We start from the raw sequence: 23,632 nt of genomic DNA on the forward strand, positions 1-23,632 counted from the left end.
ATTGGTAACCATGTGTGTAGCTCGTTGTTTCTGAGCATTTGAATGAATTTTTATGTTATTTAACAACACTATGTGGAAGAAAGGTTCATTATCTACCTGCCCGTGATGTTGGTTTGCATGCTTATTCTTTCATTTGCTCAGAAACAACGAGCTACACACGTGGCTACCAATGGCTTTTAGGGCGTTATCTCAGAGTATGCGAGATTTGTATCAACTGCTCAGTATGAATTACCCGCCAAAAGTATGGAATCATTTTATCGAGTATTGAAAAGACGCAAGTTTTAAACCCAACAGTGTTTATGAAAACCCCAATGACAGAGAAAAGAAATCTGAGGAAAATACAATAAGCTACCCAACAAGTTTTGTTCGGATGAATGAACCCATCATATGCTATTACAAAAAACGAATGACATGTAATATTCCAAATACTTAACAATGTTGTGCATCTTACATGTATCCTGCCCACCCAATGTACATTTGCGCCAGATTGTCTTGATTGGTCGCCTCAGTTATTAGATGATTCACCTGACCTTCCACCGAGAGCGGCATTTGTGATGTTTTACCATGTATTCGCACGTATCCTTTCAGTCGTTCTTCAATGTGTTTGACGTTATTCATCGCTTGAGGATCAGTTCTCTCTGTAGTGCCGTCATGCTTGGTAATCTTGCTCCAAGATACCAAAGGATCATACACGAATGGTTTCAGCACGGACATCAGTGTCGGAGTCTGATTCTGCAGTACACGCAATGTTATCTCGCAGCACTTCCGGTAGAGGCCTTCTACTCCAAGGGGACCCATCGCTTTGACCATGTTATGTGTGAGGCGGAAGGGCACTAATTCAGGTACTTCAAAGGTTTCGCCCTTGTTGAAGAGACAGTTAAAATCTACATGAACGGAATCACCGTTCTTGGCATCGAAGAGGATGTTTTCACCGTGGCGATCTCCGAGACCTAGAATATAACCTACGATGGATATCACAGCCGTGGTTCGAATGTATGAGCTTCGAGCTTGGAACCAGTTATGAGGGTTCGAGAACCGATCACGGAACCACTCTCCAAACACAGGCGGATGTCTAGGGAGAAGAATGTTGAGGAACGTGTCGCGTTTCTTTTGAAGTGGTTCCTGACGTTTGAAGTTATAATTTCTGAGTTCTTTGGCCGGCATGCCGAGCCCCCTTTGCTTGTAGTACGTGCATATGATGCTGCGGAATGTATTCAAGTTTTCAACCCATTCAATGATACCACACTCTTCGTTCAAAGGAAGTACTGCATAGGTTCGTATGTTCAGACGGCGGTGCTTCGCATCTGGGTCTTTGTAGAGGTACTGCTTTACGACTGCGTTAAATTCCATCAGACGAAAATCTTTGCGGAGATCGTCCTTCGGTTTCATCATCATAATGTATTCGCGGCCATCACTTCCAATGAGGGTAATTTTCCGAGGTTTTTGTAACGATTGAAGAATGGTAAACTATTTGGGGGAATAATAAAAATAAGAAAACACATATATTTAAGATGTTTAATGAATTTAAAAAGACATGTTACCTCCTCTCGAATTCCTTTTATGTAAACCAAATCCATTGGACACGAAGAGAAGTTCGGCGAATTCTGATCCAATACTAACTGCATACACTTCTGAATAGGCATCATGATATCGGAAAGCATACCATCCATGAACAGTTTAGGAAGAGACTTAACTACGGACGATACTAGTCCCTTAGTCTCCCTCGACGAGCCTAGATCTTTGTTAGTTAGTTCGATAAACTTTTCTGCCAGTGCATTGAAATCTGTGATCATCTTCTGCATGGAGGTTTTCGCTAGTTTCTTATCGTGGAATATCTCATGGCACCGTTTGACGCGATTTGCATAAGATGATTTGTAGACACTGAGCAACATCCAAAGTGATTGTTGTGGATAGGTTAGAATTAGTTTGACTATGATCGATTTAAGAACTTGGAACACTTCTACGGAAGGATGTGCTACCCGGCTCATGAGCTGAGAGAAAGCAGTGAAGAAGAAGTACGGCGATAACGTCTCGCTGAACCGTTGGGCTAATTTGTTCATATTAGAGCATATCTTCCTGTACGAATCATTTTGAACGCCTCTAGATGTGAAATCTAACCAAATACTAAGTACCTTTGGCATTGATTGGTAAATGTAGGTTGAACCATACATCATGGATTTTCCATAGTAGGTCATCACGTCCTGCAAGAGTTCCCAACCTTTAGTTGAATCTTGATCATCGCTGGAGAAGTTGGCGTGCAGCTTGTCCAAATACTGAGCCAATTGAACCATACATGTTTCCGATTCTGGATTTGCCAGCACTGCCTCTTTGAAGCACTTTTGGTTAATGCTAGTGGATACGTTGGATGAATCCGCGTTGTATATGGCAATCAGTAATTTTCCTTGAGCATAAATCATTCGATCATCTTTCGGTAATTGTTTCGCTTCGGTCACATTGGCTGTCTGCATAATTTCGGCGAGACCACGCTCAAGAACTTTAAAAACATTAGCAACGTCACGTTTTTCCCACAGTAACTTTGCTTTTTTGATGAAAAGTTCTTTGGGTTTGTAACTCTCGGCGTGGAGAATGTAGAGATGTGCCTGTTCGAAAAGCTTCGCCCTGGAAGCGAGTTCTGTACTTTTGATCCACAGTTCACCAATGTGACTATCGATAGTTTCGTTGATTGCTTTCAACAAATTTGCGCTGCTAGGCTCGGTTGGTAGTCCGTTGATGATTATTTTTGTCTCATTCAATAGGATTCGACGCAGGTTTATAATTGGTTCCACTGTACCAGCAGCTGGCTGAAGCAGCTCTAAGCGAGATTCAAAGTTTTCTATCAGCGTTTGGATGTTGATATGACATTGCGATAATCCATTGGAGCGCACATTATCCAGCACTTGTTCGCATTTTTCAAATTCAGTTATCATGTGAAGTTTCAGAACCTGTTAAGATGTATAAAAGTAAATTGTTAGTTATTTACAATTCGGAAGCGACTGGAATATAATATCTCGTCACATCTTCTAAAGATGCACTGAATGCACTTCTAAAGTTGGTTAACACATGAAACATTATATTTTGTAAACGCAGTTGTTACCTGTCTTGAAAGTTCATATATTCCGTTTAGTCACAAATCGTATGTATGTAAACAATATTGGTTCTACAGTATGGCCCATAAAAAATGCGAAAATCGTCATATCATGTTTTATGGTAGTTTTTACATAGAAAACAAACACGTTTTCTAAGAACTCCTCCATCCTCTGATACCAAACACACTAAAATTTTCAACAATAAAGTGTAATTTTTGAAGGTGTAAAGTTTTTCACCATAGTATACGACAATCAGACGCTGTTTCTAGCTTTGGGTGGACAAAACCTTTGAACTTATTTGCTTTATTGCATCAATTAGGACAGTAAGAAAAATATTACAAAAATTGTCCTAGATAGCGAAGTTGTGTCAGAATATACTACAATAATCAGAAATTACATTTTCTATCAAAAACAATGAAAATAACGCCTGTGTATGCTATATTCACGTTCAAACAATTTTCGCATTTTTTTATGGGCCATACTGTATGTGATCCTGTTACCCATTTATGATAAATATTATCATTTTTTGACGGAATCCATGAAAAATGAATGTATTTTGAAACACTGGTACAAAAATTACAAAGATATCGTATAGCAAATCAAGCTGTCCGAAACTGGGGGACAAAAGGTGTGTAAAATTGAAGAATTTTTAGGTACTCATACAAAGTTTACGGCGTGACTGGGTTTAATTTTTCAATATGAAGTCGACATTTGATAACTAATTTCGAACTTAAGATGCCATGCACTCATGCAAATTGACTATCGAAATAGAAACCCCTTATGAAAATTCGCCTCAAGAAATCGGGATGTAATTCATATATCTGGACAAACATTTGAAAAGGGCCCAAGAGGTCTTGAGCCTTTTTTAAGAAACGTGGCTGTTGAGCCCTTTTCAGCCCGCCCACGCAAACTAACACCACTATCAGAAAGATTGGTGTTAGCTCTTCCTGATAGTGGTATTGGTGAGCGTGATCGAGTTAAATTGGGCTCAACAGCGTTTTGCAAAGCCAATGTTTACCAATGTCGATGTGCCCTTTTGAAATGTTTGTCCAGATATATGCCTTGCGAAACCAAAGTTTTCGTGGCGCCACCACGCGCCTTTCGATGCTCTGAATGTGAAGTGATGTTAAAACCACAACGATAGGGGGGTGGGAGCAAGAAGGTATTGGTGAGCGTGATCGAGTTAAATTGGGCTCAACAGCGTTTTGCAAAGCCAATGTTTACCAATGTCGATGTGCCCTTTTGAAATGTTTGTCCAGATATATGCCTTGCGAAACCAAAGTTTTCGTGGCGCCACCACGCGCCTTTCGATGCTCTGAATGTTAAGTGATGTTAAAACCACAACGATAGGGGGTTGGGAGCAAGAAGGACACCTTAAGATATATCGGTTTAAATAATGGGGCACGCTCATCTCTTGTTTGATTTTGAAAAATAAGAAACACATGTTGGTTTTAGATTTTTTTAAATGCCTCTTATTGAGATTTTTTAACGAGGCATGCTGCAAGTGTGCATCTCGTATGGGGCAAGAAGACCACCCGAATAAAATGCAACAAATCTTATATATTATTGTTTCCTCACCTAAAATGTACGTTCTAAAGTAAGTACCGATAACAACTGCGTGATAAAAGTAGATGAAAACCCGAATTTAGTACTATACCATTTAATTCCACTATAGTTTGTATATTTTGACAGATACGCTTATTTCGACCACAACTGTAAGACCGTCTTTAGTGTCGTGACGAGTCGACGAGTCTAGTACACGACACTGAAGACGGCCTTACAGTTGAGGTCGAAATACGCGTATCTGTCAAAAGGTACAAACTATGAACCGATGCACGAGTTCACTAATTTGACGTTTGAGCGGTGCCAAATTCACTGGTTTCCATGGCCACATAAATAACACGGCACCGCTAAAACGTCAATTAATGAAAACGTGCATAGGTCCATACTTATATGTATTCCACTAAACATTTCAAATATTTATTATATGGCGTGATAAAGTTAAGGCGAAATAGACCGTCATTGAAATTTGTACGCGTCGTTGATGATTGTTGCTAATTCATCTCACGATTTCGAATCAAAGAAAACCAGTTGGTTTTGTACTGACACAGCTGAAAAAGTATCAGCATACTTTATTGCATGAAATGCAAGGTGAAAAGTCATCATTGTTGTCAAAACGGATGACGGGCTACTTAGCCTTAACTTTAGTTAACGGGGGCGGGCGATGAGGGCAGGATCAAACATATCATGCGTCGTTCGCGTAGTGATATGAAAAAGCGTCGCGGATCGTTAGTAGTGTTTGATCTATAGAGCGCGTCGCTTGCTCTTGCGGGGTCGATGATGAACATTCGTTCGGCGTACAGTACGATTATGGAAATAATATCGCGAACTAGGCGTGATTATATCATAGATCGCATCACTAAACATTGGTGAATCTCAGATCTCTGCCTTATCCTTCTAACTCAATATCCTTTCCATGACAACTGTTGAGATACAGAGGTATATTCGGTCTCTAGTAACAACGGTTGTATAACTAACATTCCTTCCCTTCAACGATGACCGCCAGGACGTGGCCGGCGTTGTTATTGACTTTTAAATTTTGAGCTCTCGATTTGTGCACATTGAGAATGGTAAGCTAATCCCATTCATTAAAAGTCTGTGCAACTTTGATTGTTCTGGTTAATCAAGGAGTAGCAACTACGAATTGTATGCTCAATTAGTTAAGGCTCACTCACATCATGTTAGAATTACCACTGTCCACAATTTAAGACAAAACAATATATAGTAAACAAGAAAAGTAAATATATGAAATAAGTGTATTACCTGTTCATATCCTTTCTCGTAGGCACTAATTTTGAGGTCCGAACTGCGCAGCATTCTCAAGACGGCCAGCCTCGCTTGCTCCAACTTTTGCATAAACTGCTCGTGTTCATTCTTACGGTAGCTTATCATCAGAGAGCCACAAACCACTCCCCAACTATCACTGTCCTGCACAGACGGAGACTCGAGTAGTTCTTCCAATTCTTCGAAACGTCCCAGCCGGTAGAGTGGTTCGGCTTTAATTTCCTGCAGCAGCGTATGGACATTGCTTTCGTAGTATTTATTCAGTAGACTCTCCGACAAAAGTAGAGCCGTTTCGGGTTGATCCAAACGCAGATAGCATTCCACCATATTGTGAATGTCCCTTGGGCTCATATCGCCAACCTGTAGCATTCTTTCGTAACATGCCGCCGTTTGATGGAGACGCCCGGTCGCGTTGTGAAGAAGAATTTGTTCGGCCAGAGTTGGTTCCGTAGTTTTGAGGCACATGACTCCCTCCACCGAGTCGGGATCGTTCAAATGAGTGAACAACTTGGCTAAGAAAAACAAATTCTGCTGTAATCTTGACGGGTCGTCTTCTATGAACGCTTCCAAATACATCAGCGAGCGCGCAAATTCGTTGCATTTGAAATTGATGTCAGCTAGCATCTTGTGGTCAAATTCGTTGAGGAACCAATCCACGTTATGGAAGTCTGATTTACTGTCATCCAGCTGATATACCTTTCGCCATTGGCGCTTCCATTTTTCAAGGAAATCCAAAAGATTGAACGCAAATTTGGCACACTCGTTGGACATGTCACTTGTTTCAATTTCCGCTGCTGGTAAAGAGTGTTCATCTACCTTAAAATATAGAGTACGAAGGCCTCGAATGTAATGACTTTGATCTTCAGGGCTATCAATTTCTGGATTGTTGTTCATGATGGCATTGAAAAGGAATTGTAGTTCCTCTACCATCTTTTTTCGACAATTCTCGGGACTTGCTTGTATGGCGTGCAAGAGTATGTACGGCAAAAACAGAGTCATTGTGCTCATGTCACACCGGATGCTAGGTTTGAATGATTTCAACAGATTTTGTGTGTTGTCCTTTTCAAGATGTTCAATCATCTGGCAGGCCCACAGATATGCCCATTCTTGGCAGGACTGAGCCTTAGAACTTCCAAAAATTGGATGACATTCAACGGTTGCCGTCATAGCAAGCCCGGTATAACATGAGGTTAGTAGAGGTTCCATAATTGGCCGGAGTCTTTCCGGTATCGCTTCCCATACATCAAGCTTCTTGCCTGTCTTGGGTGAAACACCACGCTCAACCAAAATTTCCTGAATAGCCAACGAAAATGTATCAACATGTTTGGTATCCTTTTGAAACTGATAAGCTCGACAGAGTTCGGCCAAAGCCATACTGGCAAAAGCATCTGAATGGACGCTGAGTGCAAAACTATCTTGTGGAGCATAGTTAGGAGGGAGATAACTAGGAGCTACCGCTCCTAACTCTCCAATGCACTCGGATGCACGTAATCTGTAATTGATATCGATGTCGCTGCAGCTTTTTATCAGATTATCCAACAGACTCTCCACTATCGGATTGAAGGTAAGTTGGCCAATGGTCGCATCATTTACCTGCTTACGACTGGTGGCAAACAGTCGTTTAAGATATCTCAAACCGAAAACTCGCACCGATAGGTTCTCATGGTTTACCTGTTTGATAAGTTCGCTGAACCTATTCGAAAATTGATCGTAATCTTTTTCGGCCTTGATTCGTTTGGCAACTATCGCCTTGATTTCGTCGTTCACCTTCGTTTCGTCCAAGAAGAACAGGTCCGGGATGTACCGACTCAGAAGACTGTTATTTTGCACAACTAAATAGTGAAAGATATAGTTGATGTCCTCAGGAAATTGATTGATAAACTGAACCAACGATACAAATATCGTGCTCAACAGTTGTCCGAGTTGCTGAACGTCTACGGTGCAGATAAAAATCCTCCAAACTTTGATACAAATACTTTTAAGTGTTGCTTCCTCGAACGAAAGTGCCGTCTTCAGCAGAGCAATGATCTTGAAACGGAACGGCGTAATATGGGCACCTCCAAGCAGCCGAATAATTTCACCCAAACTGAGCAGCGTCTCTCGCTTCAAAGCCTTTTCCGTTTCCGGATTGATTAGTGTAGCTTCGAAGAAGGTGAGCACACCCAGGAACCGTGTGAAAATGTAGTCAGCCATCTGAGCCGTTGTGATTTCTTGAGCATCGTCTTTCGCCAGCAGACTTCGGAATGCGTGTAGAACACACTCAGCATTTAGATGGTAGAAGATTAGGATTTCTGCTACAGTTTTCTGAAAAAAAAAAGAAAATGTTTACGATTACTTAATGTGGGCAAGTTTTTTGTGTAATTGTAAGACGGGGTTGGTGGTCTAATGGCTACCGCTTCTGCTTCATAAGCTGAAGGTCATGGGTTCAATCCCAGGCCCGTCCCTTTCCTCGTACTTTGTAGTTGTATCTATCTCTCACTTGCTTCCATCTTCCATTCTTAATCTATCACATTCAAACTATTCGTTCATAGCAAACGCTAGAACCAGAGACGCACAAAAAACCGTTTCCCTAACGCTTCCATTCTTCCACGCGCATGTCTTTCCTTACGCTTGATACATAGGCTAGGCAGTCTGCTAACCACAGAAGCAAACCTCTCTGCCATACCTTTCCCCCAATCCATACACTTCCGCATGAACTGGCGTAGATGCAGTCGGACTCCACGGTCTACAGTGGGCCAGTATAAGTGCTACATCATATCCTTCCCCTTCCCCACATTGGTCTGCATTCTGACGTGGCAGGCGCCATTGTTGCCTAAAAATAGAAGATCACCAGCACTTATACACTGAGGGTGTCTGTTAGTCCCAAGCAGTCATTCAGTTGGTTCCTTGTGTAAGTGCAGCTGATCTGGCGATACTGGAGAAGCATCCACGGGCGGCCAATCAAGCTCAAGCTCAAGCAAGTTTTTTGTGTAATTGTAATTTGATGTTTATTCATAACGATAATATATTAGTAAAACTTCCATCGGGTCAATATAACATACCAATGACGCAATCAAGGAGGTGGGGTGATTATTGGTCAAATCTGGTCAAAGTGTGTTTTTCAATACGCAATATACCTACCTTTATATCGGAGTGTAGCAGATGTACCAACGTGTTCCCAGTGTTGGTCATGATGTAGTCAATACATTGATTAGTGATGTTCGCCGGTTCGTTGATAAACAAGTACGGGTATACGGTGAGGAACGAGCCCGACAACAGTACGGCTTTATCCCTTCGGATTATGTTGCTCAGTTCGTGAAGTATGTTTTCACATTTTGGGCGCTGAAAAGGACAAACGTTTTTGAATGAAAATAGAAAATTGCCTTATAATGTCAAGTATACCTTAACACACCAAGGAAGCAACATAGCCAAAATTATTTTGTAATATTTAGTCGCGAACTTCACCGGTCCACTAAACTGGAATGTCCGGCTAACCTGGAATTAATTAATATCGATGAACATAACATATACCTGAAATCCATCAAATAGTGATAAGTTCATACTTACATGATAGAGCGATTTTTGCAGCGACACTTCAAAGCAGCAATAATTCGTGGCACTGATCGCGATTATCAGCTTGATCATGTCGTGCCGGTACCAATGGAGCATTTCCAACGGCGTAACGCCATGATGTTCGCACATTTCTCCTGCAGCGAGGGTGGCCTCTCGTGAAACCTCCGACTCCCGGAGCATCAGGAAGAAGAACAACATTCGCAAGCAGTGCATCAAACGCTCTTCGCTAATGCCCTCACAGGTGGCAAATTTAACCACCATGTTCATCACAGCGGATTGGTAGTTGTAGTCCGGCTTCTTCAAGCTAAGTTTTACCGCTTGCAGCAGCTTATCGAGACAGGATTGGACGATTTTATCTTTCGTATGTTGTTCTAGAGTAGAACTCTGGAAAAATATTCGGAAATCAAAATTGATCGACTATCCTTCCCAAGTTATTTGGGTGTTATTTTTATATTATTATTGTGTCTTTTGATCGAATTTTTTGGGGTGATTTGAATGAATTTTTTTGCCAATTGTTGTTTTTGTGAGAATCTTTATTTCTGCTAAAAAAAAAGGTTTAAATGGCTCCTCTAAAAAAAATACAAATTAAGACTTAAGGTCGTTCTGACCAGAAAATTAGAACAGCTCGCAAAAATCAGTATGTTGATCGATTAAAAAATATCTTAATTAATGGACAGTATGAGGTACGTCAAATACACATGGAGATTAAGCATTCGAATGCTAAGTTTTTGTACATTACCGTAATCCGGGGGCAAATTTATCACTGGGGTGAATTTGATCAGGTCGGTACCGAATAGCATTTCCTTTCAAGGATGCTCAATGCTTCGTTGCCATCAAATACTTTCCATGTTTTCTAGTTTATAGATGTCCAATGATGATTTAAAGCCATTTAATTTTTATTAAGGTTAGTTTTGCATAGAAATATTTACAGTTTTTGAAGGTGTTAGCAATACTGTTGGAAATGTCGGTATTAAACAATCCGTTGGTGCTAAGCCAGCATGTAAACTTTGAGTGCTAAAAATGTTGCGAAAGCTTCAGTGTGAACTGCTGAACTCATTTTTGAAGTCGTACAGCATTGCAAAAATAGTTTTTTGCTCATAAAACCGTTTTATTGTTGACTAACGTGCTAATTTCAAGGGAAATTGCATACATTTAGGCGTTTTATGCAGATTTTCAAAGTTTAATTTTGCAATAAAATCATGATATACACGAGTTGTAAGAATTTTGACATCAATTTCAGATTCAGGAGACCTAAATTTAGTAGATAGGAAAATTTCACATTCTAAAATATGCTTTATTATATAGTGATCAATTTCGCCCCAAAGTGTCATTTTCAATTTTTGATATTAAAACTAATTTTATGAAATGTTAATTTTTTTTTCATAAAAAAATGATAACATAAACTGATAAAGATCAGTGAAGTACTGATTTTACCGAAATTTATTAGACATTTTTTGAATTCTAAGGGAAAATATGACAAAAAGTTGTGAAATAGTGATCAATTTGCCCCCGGATTACGGTACCTAAAATGTCCTACTATATGGGTTTCGCTGGTGGTCATTTCTAGGGTGTTTCATTGGCCACGAAGGACCTGAGTGGTCATTCACTTATTATTGAGCGAGATAGATAACGTACTCAATAAACTTGAAAGTTTGATCCGTCAAATGCAGGACTGATACGACTAAAAATAGTACGGGGTAACCTTAGGGAAGATTGGGTAACCGGTGGGAACTTTGGGCGTATGCTGACAGGGAAGGGGGGGGGGGGGGTTTGTTTCTGCAAATCTGGAGCGTCTGTACTCCATGTTAGGAGCGGCTCACAACAGCGTCTGTTCCCCATGTCAGGGGCGGCTAATCATCGTCCGAGTGCCAGAGAAAGACTCTAAGCTAAACTCAAACTAAACCGATCAACGAAAGAATGTGCAAGTTGAAAATCAAAGGCCGGTATTTCAACTTCAGCATCATAAACGTGCATAGCCCTCAGTCCGGAAGAACTGATGATGACAAGGACGTATTTTACGCGCAGCTCGAACGCTAATACGACCGCTGCCCAAGCTACGACGTTAAGATGATCATAGAAGATTTGAACGCTCAGGTTGGCCAGGATCAGGGATTGATACCGACGATTGGAAAGTTCAGCGCCCACCGGCTGACGAACGACAACGGAATCGGAAGTAGCGTTGCATAGCTCTGAGGAGCACATAAATGTACTGACGAGTCTCCAACCAAACCGTCTCACAGCGCATCGAAATCCTAGTGTGCTGTGCTAGCTGGAGGCTCACGAAAATTCTGAAAGCACGCGCTGGGTGATGGGCACCGGTGGGACTCCTCTCATGCGCTGCTCGGCGCTACAGCTCGCCAAAGGTATCCAAGTTGTGATACAACTGCTTAGTAACGAAGAGCCTCTACAACTATTTTTGACTCATCATGCAGGTGTCTAGATGGTTTACATGATATAATCGAAAATTCGTGATCCCAGAGTTACAATTTCGATCCTTGTTGAAAATTTTTGGCATCACTTCAATTGTTGCGCTGATATTTAAACAGCACATGTGACGGAGCGTATGAGACCGCATTGATTCACATCTCAGGAAAAACGAGGCACACCAAAAAAGGCCTCACAATATACAGCGCGCACGTGCGCTTTGCGAGCAATGAGGCTCCTGTACCTAAGTCTTCAGCACGTGCACAGTAACTCTAGCCCAGTGATGCTCAGGCTCATTTTTCAATCGCCTGTATTACTGATCGAAGATAGTTATCCGAATAGATCAGTGTGCAATTCATGATAACTTTAAGAGAAGTACTACCTTCTGACGAAAAATCGTACGAAGAATAAAGCAACCATCAACAACGCAGCCAAGAGCATCGTCGGGTACGTGGAAAAGAGGACATGTAACGATTTGTTCGACAAAAAATGCAGGAAGGTTTTGGAGGAGAAGGATACAGCGCGGGTTGCAATGCTGTAGCAAGAAACGCGACAAAACGTGGAGCGATATAAAAAAAAAACGAAATCAGCAAACCTGTCTATTTCAGGATAGAAAGCGCCGCCTGGAAGAAGCGGCATGTGAAGTAGCTGCATGGTTCACAAGAAACGCGAAAGTTCTACAAGAAGCTTAACGCATCCCGAAAAGGCTTCCTGCCGCGAGCCGAAATGTGCAGGGATAAGGATGGAAGCATCTTGACGGACGGACGTGAGGTGATTGAAAGGTGGAAGCACTACGACGTACACCTGAGTGGCACGGAGAACACAGGCGCTGAGGATCACGACAGCGGAGAAAGTGACTATGTCAGCACGGCGGATGAAGGAAACCAACCTGTTCCAACATTGAGGGAAGATAAGGATGCCATCAACCAACTCAAGAACAACAAGGCAGCTGGTAAGAAAGGTGTTGGAGCTGAACTCATCAAAAAGGGTCCGGAAGGGTGCGTTGGGCAGGGCATGTTGCAAGACTCCGGACAACAACCCTGCAAAGATGGTGTTCGCGTCGGAAGGACACTGCTATGGACCGAGTAAATTGCCGTAACATCGTTAACGCGGTTTTAGCAAACTAATTGATGTAACACCAAGTAAATAAATACATAATGAAGTGCCATACTAATACTTTTTACTTTTGCCTTCATTTTGCTTAACTGAGTATCTGAAATTATGTATTTGACCAGTATGTTTTGGATACCGTACTATAAAGTGACCAGACGTCCCGGATTATCCGGGACAGAGCAATTTTTAACTTGACTGTACAGCGTCAATACTTTTTATTTTAATTAACTTAGTATATAGTACATATCTTGGATTGAATATGAATGTAAATTGCACATCAAATATAGGCAGCACCTCGTTGGAAATGAGATCTGACAAGCGTCCCGGATTTTTTCCGGGACACATTACCGTACTATCAAAGTTAGACGCATTATCAAATATACCTAGATAGGCTAAACATAAAAATCTCTCACTGTTGTTCGTAGGCACGCTTAGGAGAGTCAAATTGGGCATCTCAGAGAGCCGAAGAAGTTGTAGGGTTGTGAAGGAGTATATGGAATTGTGACGGACTTAGGTTTCAGGTTGGCCAATTGCGCTGCAGAATCGTTACCCGTTCTGTGGCGTAGTTGGTTAACGCGCCCAGTCTAGCGTATTGGGAGTCGTGGGATAGAAGCCCACCAGAACGATTCCATTTTTTCTCACAGTTTTACATCTCAAGTTGTCTAAATTGACTTTTGTGTCCACGAACTTCAGATTTTTTTTCAAAACACCGTCGGCTGGTTTAAGCCTTAATAGTGCGGTACACAAATACTCTAGTTGCGTAAAGATATACAGTTTCACGGTAACTTCAAAGATCTTGTCCGAAAAGTAATTAAAAAAGGAGCCAAGAAGATAACAAACAGGATTCAATAAAAAAAAAGAAACCAAACGGAATCAGGAGGTAAGGAATTATTGAGACGTTTGTCAAAAGTTTCCTTCAGGTATTATTTAGAAGATTTCTTCAGGATATCATTTAGTGATTTTTTTACGACCTTTCTAAGGAACTACTCCAAGAATTTCGTCCAAGTATTCAACTTGGATTTTTCTAAGGATAATCTCAGAAATTACTCTAGATAATCTAACAGGAGATCTTCCAAAAATAAAAGTACAGAAATTCATCAAGGAAGTCCTTAGTACTCTAGAAATTCTACCAATTCTTCTAAAGGATCACTCTAAGATTTACACCAACATTTTTGTTAATGAGTAGAATTCAACTAGAAATTTCTCCAAAGATGACTCCAAGGATTTCTTCAGATTTTCTCCAATGAGGATCAGAATTTATACATCATTTCAACCAATTATTTCTCTAATGAGACCTTCGTAGATTATTCCTCCCTAAATTAACAAAACATTCTTAGTGAATTTATCCAGATTTTTTTTCATTGATGTATTTAGGAAATTGTCAAGAACTTTTACTGGAAGTTCCAGAAAAATTCCAGCTGTACAAAATTTTCAGCCTCAAATAAGCACTTTTGAGTTCATGGTAATTTTTTGAAAATCTAGTTTCTTCCCATACTGCCATGAAATTCATACTTGGTATTCCATTTACTCATTGCCTACTTTTGTCGAATGTTGCAAATATGCAGTTATAGGCAGTGAAGCTTCTGTAGAAATTCCTCGTGATCTCTAATGATGTCGGATAAAATTCCTGGACTCTTGAGAGATTTTCTAGATAAATTGATAAGATAATTATTTAAAAAATATCGAATCTCGGGATAATATCATGTAGAAATTTCTGAAGACATTCGTCCAGGAAAAAATATCTGAATTAATTTGTGAAAGAATGATCGGAGGAATATCCGGACTAATTTCTATAGTATTCAGAGGTTGTCCATAAACCACGGGGTTATTCTTTAGGATTTTCATCACCACCCTCACTCGTGGTCTTTCGCCCATGAACATAATCCATACAAAGACCGCGATCTTTCTTTGGCAAGACATTTCTGAAAGCACTGCATGAATAATTCTTGGCCAAATTAATCCAGGGATTCCTAAAAGAGTTCCTAAAATAATCCTTGAAGGTTTTTTTGGGGCGTCTTTGGGAAACTGGCTTCCTTGAAGCCAGGAAAATTAACTGGAACAAAAAGGCGCGTGAACTCTAGGAAGAATTTCTGTAGGGTTTTGTTGATTTCGAAATCTCTGAAACAAACTTTTGTGGATTTTCTTGGAAGAACTCAAATCTCATATATTAATTCTTAGAAATATTTTAGAAGCAACCCATGTGATCATTACTGAAGATAATAGTGTTGGAGTGTTTACTGAATTTACTGGAGCGAATTTTGGAGAAATTCCTTTAAGAATCTTTTACAAAATTGGTGAAGCAATTCTGGTGAGGGACACTAGAAGAATTTCTTAAGTGATCCATGACGAAGTTTTTGAAAGTACAGTGAAACCTCCATGAGTCGATATTGAAGGGACCATCGACTCATGGAAATATCGACCAATAGAACAGCAATCCTTTGGAAAGCTGCTTCTAGGGACCATCATAGTAACCATGAAATTTTGTTTTTAGTATGGTTCCATGAGTCGATATCGAGTCATGGAACATCGACTCATGGAGGTATCACTGTAGAAGATATAAATCGATGACTACCTGTAGTTTTTCCTAGAGAAATCTGAGAAGTAATTCAGGAATAACTGAAGGATTTATACTATTTAGACGTAGTTTATTTGACATTATGGCATAACGGGACCATATTGGATCGTGTCCTTCATTAAAATGTTCTGTTTTTCATATAAAATGGAGAAACTTAAAAGTAGATGGAGTACCGTGTACCTTTTAATTCCGCGGTACACGGTACTCCATCTACTTTTAAGTTTCTCTATTGAGATTCTGCTCAGAGGATTCGAACACTGATAAGAGACATATAAAATGATTAAATTGCATTTATTACTGCATCTCAGTGTTCCTATTTCTGCTCACGGTACACAAATACTAACATACTAAAATATGTATTACAGTCAACTCTCCTTAACTCGATATTGAAGGGACCATCGACTTAAAAAAATGCATTATAATACGAAAAATCCGTTTTTACGCTATATTGAATAATAAAAAGTTTCAAGAAACTCACCGTAACATAATCCATCAGAATGGGAAATGTTTTCGAGAACGTTATGGACGCATCTCCCGAATTGCACGTTATGAGATGACTCCAGGCTTTTATCAATCGTTCGCTGGTCACCAGCTCGGCGTTGTGCTTCAGCAAAATGGGCAACAGTTTAACCATTTCCACTTGTGTATCGCTGTCCTCAGATTGATAAAGCGTTTCCAGTGTATCGCCAGACAGCTCGAACAGAGCGTATTCATCGAGATTGTCGATGGTGAGACGAATACCATCGCTCTGGGCAAACAGTTCCTGCTTCTGGGAGGGGCTGGTCTGTGTGCTGGTGATGTCCTGCTCGTTGGCACTGGGTTTGCAGCGAAAACAGCGAATCTTCCGTCGTATGGTGCAATCGCGCCGGATTTCGAAAACTGAGAATGAGGCGGACTTCATGCAAAAGTGGAGAGCTAGATTCTGTATTGCGATGGGTCTTAATTCTGGTACGGTGAGCGATGGATTTAGGATCTCATTGACGAGTTGCGATGGCTTATACTTGAAGGAAAGCAGGATGTTAACATAGAAACGGTGGAGCATTCGTTTCTGGGCGAGGTCTTCCGAACGAACGATACTTTGTGTTATGTCCCAGAGGCTGTTCTTAAGGCCCTCAGCTACGGAATCGCTGATATTGGTTAAAGATAAGGCACATAATTGATCCAGTGATCTTGTTTTAAGTGTGTTAACATCACAGCCACTCTTAAGCAGATCGTAGTACTTTTTCTTCAAATTATTTGGAATTTCTTTGTGGTCGGCTGATTTGGAATCGTTGGCGAATGGTAATAGCAGCCATTCGCAAATCTGTTTCTGGAAGTCTACGTCCAGAGATCCAAAGTCTTTTAGGAGAGTGGCATCGAAGCATACATCCAGCAAGAGAAGTACAATATCAGAGGTAAAATTTATCTCACTCAAAACTTGAAAAATCGTGTTTAGGAAAGATTGGAAGTCTCCGCCGAATGCTAGAAGATAGGTCGTTTTGTTACTCTCTTTTTGCAACCAACACGTAAAGTTGTACAAGACATTAGCTGCAAGATGCACGATTTTCTGGCATAAATAAATCCTTTGCATTTTGTTTGAGCTGTTGTCTTCCTCTTGGATAATGTCTAGAGCTCTGTTCCAGAAATGACTTCGTTGCAGTGTCAGCGAATCACCTAAATCTTTGTTAGTGATAAGCTCACTTGTGATGGGAATTTCCAGGAGATTCAGAAGATCGGGGAACTGACAGGATAAGGTAAATACATCGTCGTAGATGTCGTTGACCATGTTTACACCAAACTGGTTCTGGACAGCTTTCATAAACTTGCTGATTTCTTCCAATAGTTTCAACTTAAGATCTTCAGCATCCTTCTTGATGGTCATTACGTTCTTGATGATCTTCATTGAACATTGGAACAACTTTTGCTTCAGTTCGGATGGATTACGATCGTACTTTAAAGCATTCAATTTGCTGTAAAAGTCCACAAGAGCGGTCTTAAATTGTTCCAACGATCTCAGACGAACAATTTCACTGCTAAGCCATCGATTAAATCGTTCGAGGGTAGTTTCAGCTACCGACAGCACTTCTAAAACCAGATGTTCTAAATTCAGAGTAAAAACCGTGCACAGTTTGAGAAACTGTCCAAAAAACATGACGCAAAGCGTTTTCTCATCCAACGATCCATTGACAAGGGTCGACATGACTATCTTGGCTGAACGCTCGCGAAGTCTTTGGTTCGTTGAATCGTCAACCAGGCTCACAACTTGACTCAGCACATGCAGACAAACCTCCGTTATCGTAACCTTCGTCACGCTGCTTTGGATCACTATTGGAGCAAAATCGCAGGAACAATTCAACTTCTCGAAATAATGTTGAGGCATCTGGAAGTGTTCTAGCTTTATCTCCTTATCAGGTTCAAAGGAGTTAAGTGCATCCAGAATATCCAAGTATTTTTCTGTTGCTTCATAAAGGAACCAAACTTGCTTAACGAAGCTTGCCGAGAGAATCGCTTTCTGAAGCAAAACGTTGCTTTCCTTGATGCTGAAATGTGAAAAAATCATAGTTTCACTACATTAATTTATACCAATGATAAATTTAGTGATTAATCCCTTAACACTCAAGGTGTCTGTAGAGCACCATCGCTTTTCGACAAATCTAACATAAACTGATTTAGTTCGATATTGTAACGTAGGTATTGGATCACTATTATAAGGTTATAAGAATACTTATACATTCTAGTTGTTGATCCAACAGTGATAAACAATCAAATAACTATTAATTTACAATAAAAACTTTTTTTTTACGATTTCGAGAAATTTAGACGATTTGTTTTGTTTACGCAAATTTTGTTTAATTTTTTTTCTATCCGAAACATTGAAATAAGGGTTAGGGGTTACTGATTAAATGGATTAGAAATCCACTTTACCATGATTGAGGATCTGATTTTTGATTATAATTTAAGAATCCATGAATAATGATTGTGATAAATGATTAACCTAAAGTATGATTAATGATTATGATTATGAACAATTTTACTGATTAACATTTATGTGCCTAACGTTAAAATTGACATTTTTTTAAATTTCAGAATAATGTTTGGCATCCGTTTTTCACATAATTCTAATTGTTTTTGAGACTACGATTATTCGAAAACTATGGTATACTGGAGTGATACCCTGCATCAATAATTTGGTATCCACTTTATTATCGAGTTGCAGACATATTAAACTTCTTTATTTTGCAACCAAGCGTTAAGGAGAACGGTTCAAGAGCTTTGGATGACTTGACCATATGCCAGTTTGTTTCGGATCACCGTTTTCAGGGAAAAGTGGCCTCTACCGCCAATATTAAAACCTAGCTTGCGGCATATCAAATTTCATAATTTTACAACCAATTCTTAACAAGATAGTTCTTGTTGGTGGCCATTAGAATGTCGATTTTATAAATCTAGCTATCTAGGTAAAGATGCCACTAAAAAATGGTTTAAGAGTTTTTGAATTACTTAGCTAGATGCTGGTGAGTTCTGGTTATTTGGATTCCCGGTGATTTGCCAATATTTGATTGTATAACATTTTCCTCAAGGCCCACGACTAAAAAGTAACTTTAACCTTGTGCATTGGAGTAGTTATTGGCCAATCGATATTGTAAAATAAACTATTACTGCGTAGAGAAAAAAAATCTGAATTATCTGAAGCTTCCAAACTTTTGAAAATGAACAACGACATACCAAAGACAAATTAAAGACCTTCATGTCCCTTGCAAATGTCCAACATTTTATGGCTTATGAGGTAATCTAGAATGCCGTGAAAAGTGTACTGCGATGTGTCAAACTTGGGTACCTTTTGCACTACCGAGGGACCAAATGCAGTACTAGAAGTGGTACCCAATCTGAGCCCGAGTGCGACGGACCTGGACATACGACAGCTAAAATTTCATGATTTTCGATCCAAAACCGGTTACGGTGTGGATGGCGTTTTTGAATACGCTCCACGTTTTGTTTCGGTTCCGCGTTTTTTCTTAATTCGGCCGATGGTGCTACGCCTCCCGGAAAATGTTTCAAAATCGTGCTGTTGCTAATGGTGCTACGCCACCCGGGAAGTGTTGCTATGTGAAATTATAGTAGAGGATGTTTTATTACATTTTCCGTTATTCACGATTCCGCATACATTAGCTGATGCTACGCAAACTACAATCCAGTTCTAAATTTAGACACCGAATGCCCTCAAAATTGAACGTTATAATTAGCGCTCTGTGCGATGGCACCAATGAAAAAGCTACATAAAATAGTGATTTATGAATTTTATTTATTTATTCACCGTCTTCGACATTATATCGTACAGACTGCATAACTTAACCTAAACCTTCCACAAAATCAACGGTTGTACGTACAATATCTAAACACACGAAATCAACATAGTCTTTTAACATTATCATCAAAGAAAGCAGAACATAAATTCAGTAAACATTAAACTCGATCACATAACAAATCTATTATCAGCGAACGATTCATGCAGGTTTCCAAGTCTCATTGAATCGAGAAACAAACTCCCGAAACTTCACTCCTTTTGGCCAGGTAGCAGCAGTCATTGCAGTTATTTTCCAACGCACGCTTATCCAACACAACCTTGAAAGACACGTAGTCCAGCGTATTGATGTTTCTCGATTTCGGCATTAGTTTAACGACATCTAAGCAGTTCGACAACGGAGCACCAAGTTGCTGTGATACCATAGAGCTGATGTCGTCTTTAGTTGCGCATTTGTGTATATTAGTTAAATACAATGAAAACACATCATCGTCGGGCATATCGGTAGTCGATTCCAAGCTTTCATCTCGTTTTGTGGTGCACCCTATTTCATTTGTCCCATCGAAGAGATTGAGCGATGAGATGGGCGTTGAACAATGATGCGGAGTTGCAAAATTAGGCTTCTGTACGATTTTCGAAAGTGTGCAAACAATATCTTTAACAGTGTTCCTCAGCTCGTTTAAATCTTCCACAACGGACCTCGGCGGCGTATCGGTATTGGTCGCCACATCTGTAGAATTTCTTTCCCACATTCGGCAGAATACTTTCATGCAAGGGTTGCAGAGCCATATGATGTTGCTCGACAATGCACACAAATTAGCTTCGGTCAAGTCAACACATTTTGCGTGGAATGATTTTGCACACATTCCCTCACACACCGTGTACAAGTCTGCATACACATCGATAACAAGAGAACACTTTCCGCAGCAAGGATCCATTTTGCACTCACTGTCGGATGTGATACTGATTCAGACGAATAATTCCTTTACGGTTTTATCGCCAGTAGGTTTTATAAACCTATTGAACTCGTTCAATGCCGGATCGGATCAATGTTTATCACACAGAATAACGACACTTTTTAGTTTTAAAGGCTACAGGTCTTCAATTTTTCGCGACAGAATTTCACACGATTAGCGATTGGAGAATCAACACGCACACACGAATATGTGATTGATGAATTAAATTGATTGATTTAAAATTACGCACATGGGATCAAATCAAAGACCTCCATTTTACTTGCAGTTTTGCTCAAAATTTCATGGCACGTAAGGAAATAGAACAAAATCTAGAATGCCGTGAAAAGTGTACTGCGATCTGTCAAACTTGGGTAGCTTTTGCAGTTCAAAGGGATCAAATGCAGTACTAGAAGTAGTACCGTAGTACCCAATCTAAAGCCGAGTGGGACGGATCAAATGAAAAATGTCGTGCAATACGAAACTGTGAAAAAAGATGGCATGGTGTAGCCACAGACAAACAGACGTAACACTGACGAAATTTCCATCGACCACTCATTTAACGATCATTCCAAATTCGCTATGTTACCGTGACATGCTCTATTACCGTGAGGTTAAAAAAACTCAAGTTTCAATCGGTCAGATAAAAATAACGTATGATTATTTTCAAGTCTTTCATGTTTTATATAGCAGACCGTTTTGTATACTTTGCATAAAAAATATGATTTGAACCATTTTTAAAATTTTAACCATAGTTACAGTTGATGTTGTTAAACATACTAGTGTTCCAAATACCGTGCATCTGACCCCGACTGCCGGGTCACATTTTGAAAAATCTCTCAATCGAACGAACGAAGCGCATCAAAAATAAAACTTTTATATCAAACAACGTATTGAGGTTTGCATGATTGATTCGGGAAATAAAATATATATTTCACTTCGCCATTTTGGAATTATAACTGAAACACGGTATTTGGAACACATAAGCAACCGTGCCCTAATACCGTGTATTGGCACCAGGCGATTACATTCTAACATTATTTTTGTTTGTTTGTGTGTGCAACTTTAGTTCAGGTTTGTCATGGCTTTCTAAATACTACTTAATGTGCTAACGTTTGTGACAATCATTTAGAAAAATAAATAATATAATATGCTAGAAATCCACATAATTCTAAAATACACGGTATTAGGCAACACACGGAATTAGAGCAGGTCACGGTATTGCAATTTTAGAGATAACTTTCCGTTCTACGGTTGAACAAAAAGCTACCGCAGCAGTCACATTACTGATTTTCACAAAGCATCATCGATCGGCTGCGATGATAGCTTGGAAACCACGATGATAACTGTTGTTTTAGGTTGTTTTTCAAAGTTTTGGATTCAACTAGCATACTTTGATTAGATGTTTTTGTTCAATGATACAATGATTGTCAAGCCTGCCGGTAGAACTTTGACAGCTGCGGTAGAACTTGGCGGCTACCGCAGAACGGAAAATTTTCAAAAGAACCGTAATACAAATCTCACAACCAGAGGCGCGTGCATCGTTTTTCTTCGCGTTTGACGTTCCACTCTACCGCCATCTGCCGGTCTTGTTGCACGAAACACCTTTTCGTGCAACATGCTCACCAGATGATGAGGGTGTAAACTGGGCAATGGATTTTGAAGAAATTTGTTCTAAGTGTTACGTCTGTTTATCTGTGGAGTAACGATGAACGCAGAGTTTATGAATGGAGAGTTGCGCGAAGAGTGAAACCAAATCTACCTATCGAACTGTCAAACCGTCTACCTATCGAGCAGGCCAGCAAAACAGATAGGGGCTATTTTCGAAGACGAAGAAGAACAACCATTCAAAGAAGTCTCTTCGCGCAACTCTCCATTCATAGACTCTGGATGAACGGATGCGCGACGTGAAATGGGAATTACCTGAGACGAGACTCGCGGAGACGGTCTTCTTTTTCTGCGATTGCTGAGTTTTTTTCTTATTCCACTCAGTGTTTATATCAATCTTGCGCAAGCCGTTCAAGCTCTCACATGATCATCTCAGCAAAAACTATTGAGTTTGCATCACACCGAAGCACAAACGGCATTTTGAGTAAAATTTCATGCCAGCAAACGTAGCAGACATTATAAATAACTAGTATTGTGTTTAGATTTATCAGCATCTTTGGAAAAACTGCTCCTCTCACTGAGGTTTTACAAAATAGTTTATTTTGTATACAATACTTTTCACTTTTTCAGCCATAGAAACGAAGGGCTGCATTTGAAGTTTCGTGACAGCCGAATCTGGGCTGCATATGACGTTGATATTTTTCCTCTTCGCGAGTCTCTTTTAGGGAACTACCACAGCCTAGATGGTTTTCGTTAAGATTGTTTTGAGTATTATGCTTACAAAATAAACTTAATACTCGCCGGTTCTAAACACAACATCTTTTGAACTGGAAGTGTGTTTGCATTATCATTATACATTTGATAACGGTAACGCATACATAAGGGGCTTATTGTTAGTGAAAGTTACTTCTGAATGGACGTGTCCCTCCAGCCATTATAAAATGGGTTACTTCTAATTAATCTTTATTCTAGGATGGTTGGGAATAAACTGAATATTTTTCACAGTTGTTGATGATTTATAAATAAACAGGTTGCTAAGGTACACAACTGGTAGCTAGGGTTGCGGCTGGTGGTAATCATCGACTGCTTTGTTAGTGGCTAACATTCCTCCCTTCTTATTTCCAGAACATATACGGCTCAAATCTGGACGGCATCCGGATCACTCTCTGTGGCCGGATTGATGGTAGTTCTGGAA

At 40.0% G+C, this 23,632-nt stretch overlaps 1 protein-coding gene across 1 annotated transcript in view; it reads right to left on the reverse strand.

The window, feature by feature from the left end:
- Window positions 1-388: 388 nt before the first annotated feature.
- The window catches only part of LOC110680301 (serine/threonine-protein kinase ATR-like), a 28,658-nt gene continuing 5,414 nt past the window's right edge, over window positions 389-23,632 (reverse strand). The window contains exons 2-8 of the mRNA XM_021856137.1: window positions 16,073-18,113; window positions 9,477-9,866; window positions 9,312-9,404; window positions 9,051-9,251; window positions 5,910-8,234; window positions 1,542-2,942; window positions 389-1,467 (exon numbers count right to left, since the gene is read on the reverse strand). Coding sequence (XP_021711829.1) covers window positions 448-1,467; window positions 1,542-2,942; window positions 5,910-8,234; window positions 9,051-9,251; window positions 9,312-9,404; window positions 9,477-9,866; window positions 16,073-18,113 — 7,471 coding nt within the window. The 3' untranslated portion in view covers window positions 389-447. The remainder of the gene's footprint in view (window positions 1,468-1,541; window positions 2,943-5,909; window positions 8,235-9,050; window positions 9,252-9,311; window positions 9,405-9,476; window positions 9,867-16,072; window positions 18,114-23,632) is intronic.

Source organism: Aedes aegypti, unplaced genomic scaffold (assembly GCF_002204515.2).
Source record: "Aedes aegypti strain LVP_AGWG unplaced genomic scaffold, AaegL5.0 Primary Assembly AGWG_AaegL5_hic_scaff_1171_PBJ_arrow, whole genome shotgun sequence".
Taxonomy (NCBI): domain Eukaryota; kingdom Metazoa; phylum Arthropoda; class Insecta; order Diptera; family Culicidae; genus Aedes; species Aedes aegypti.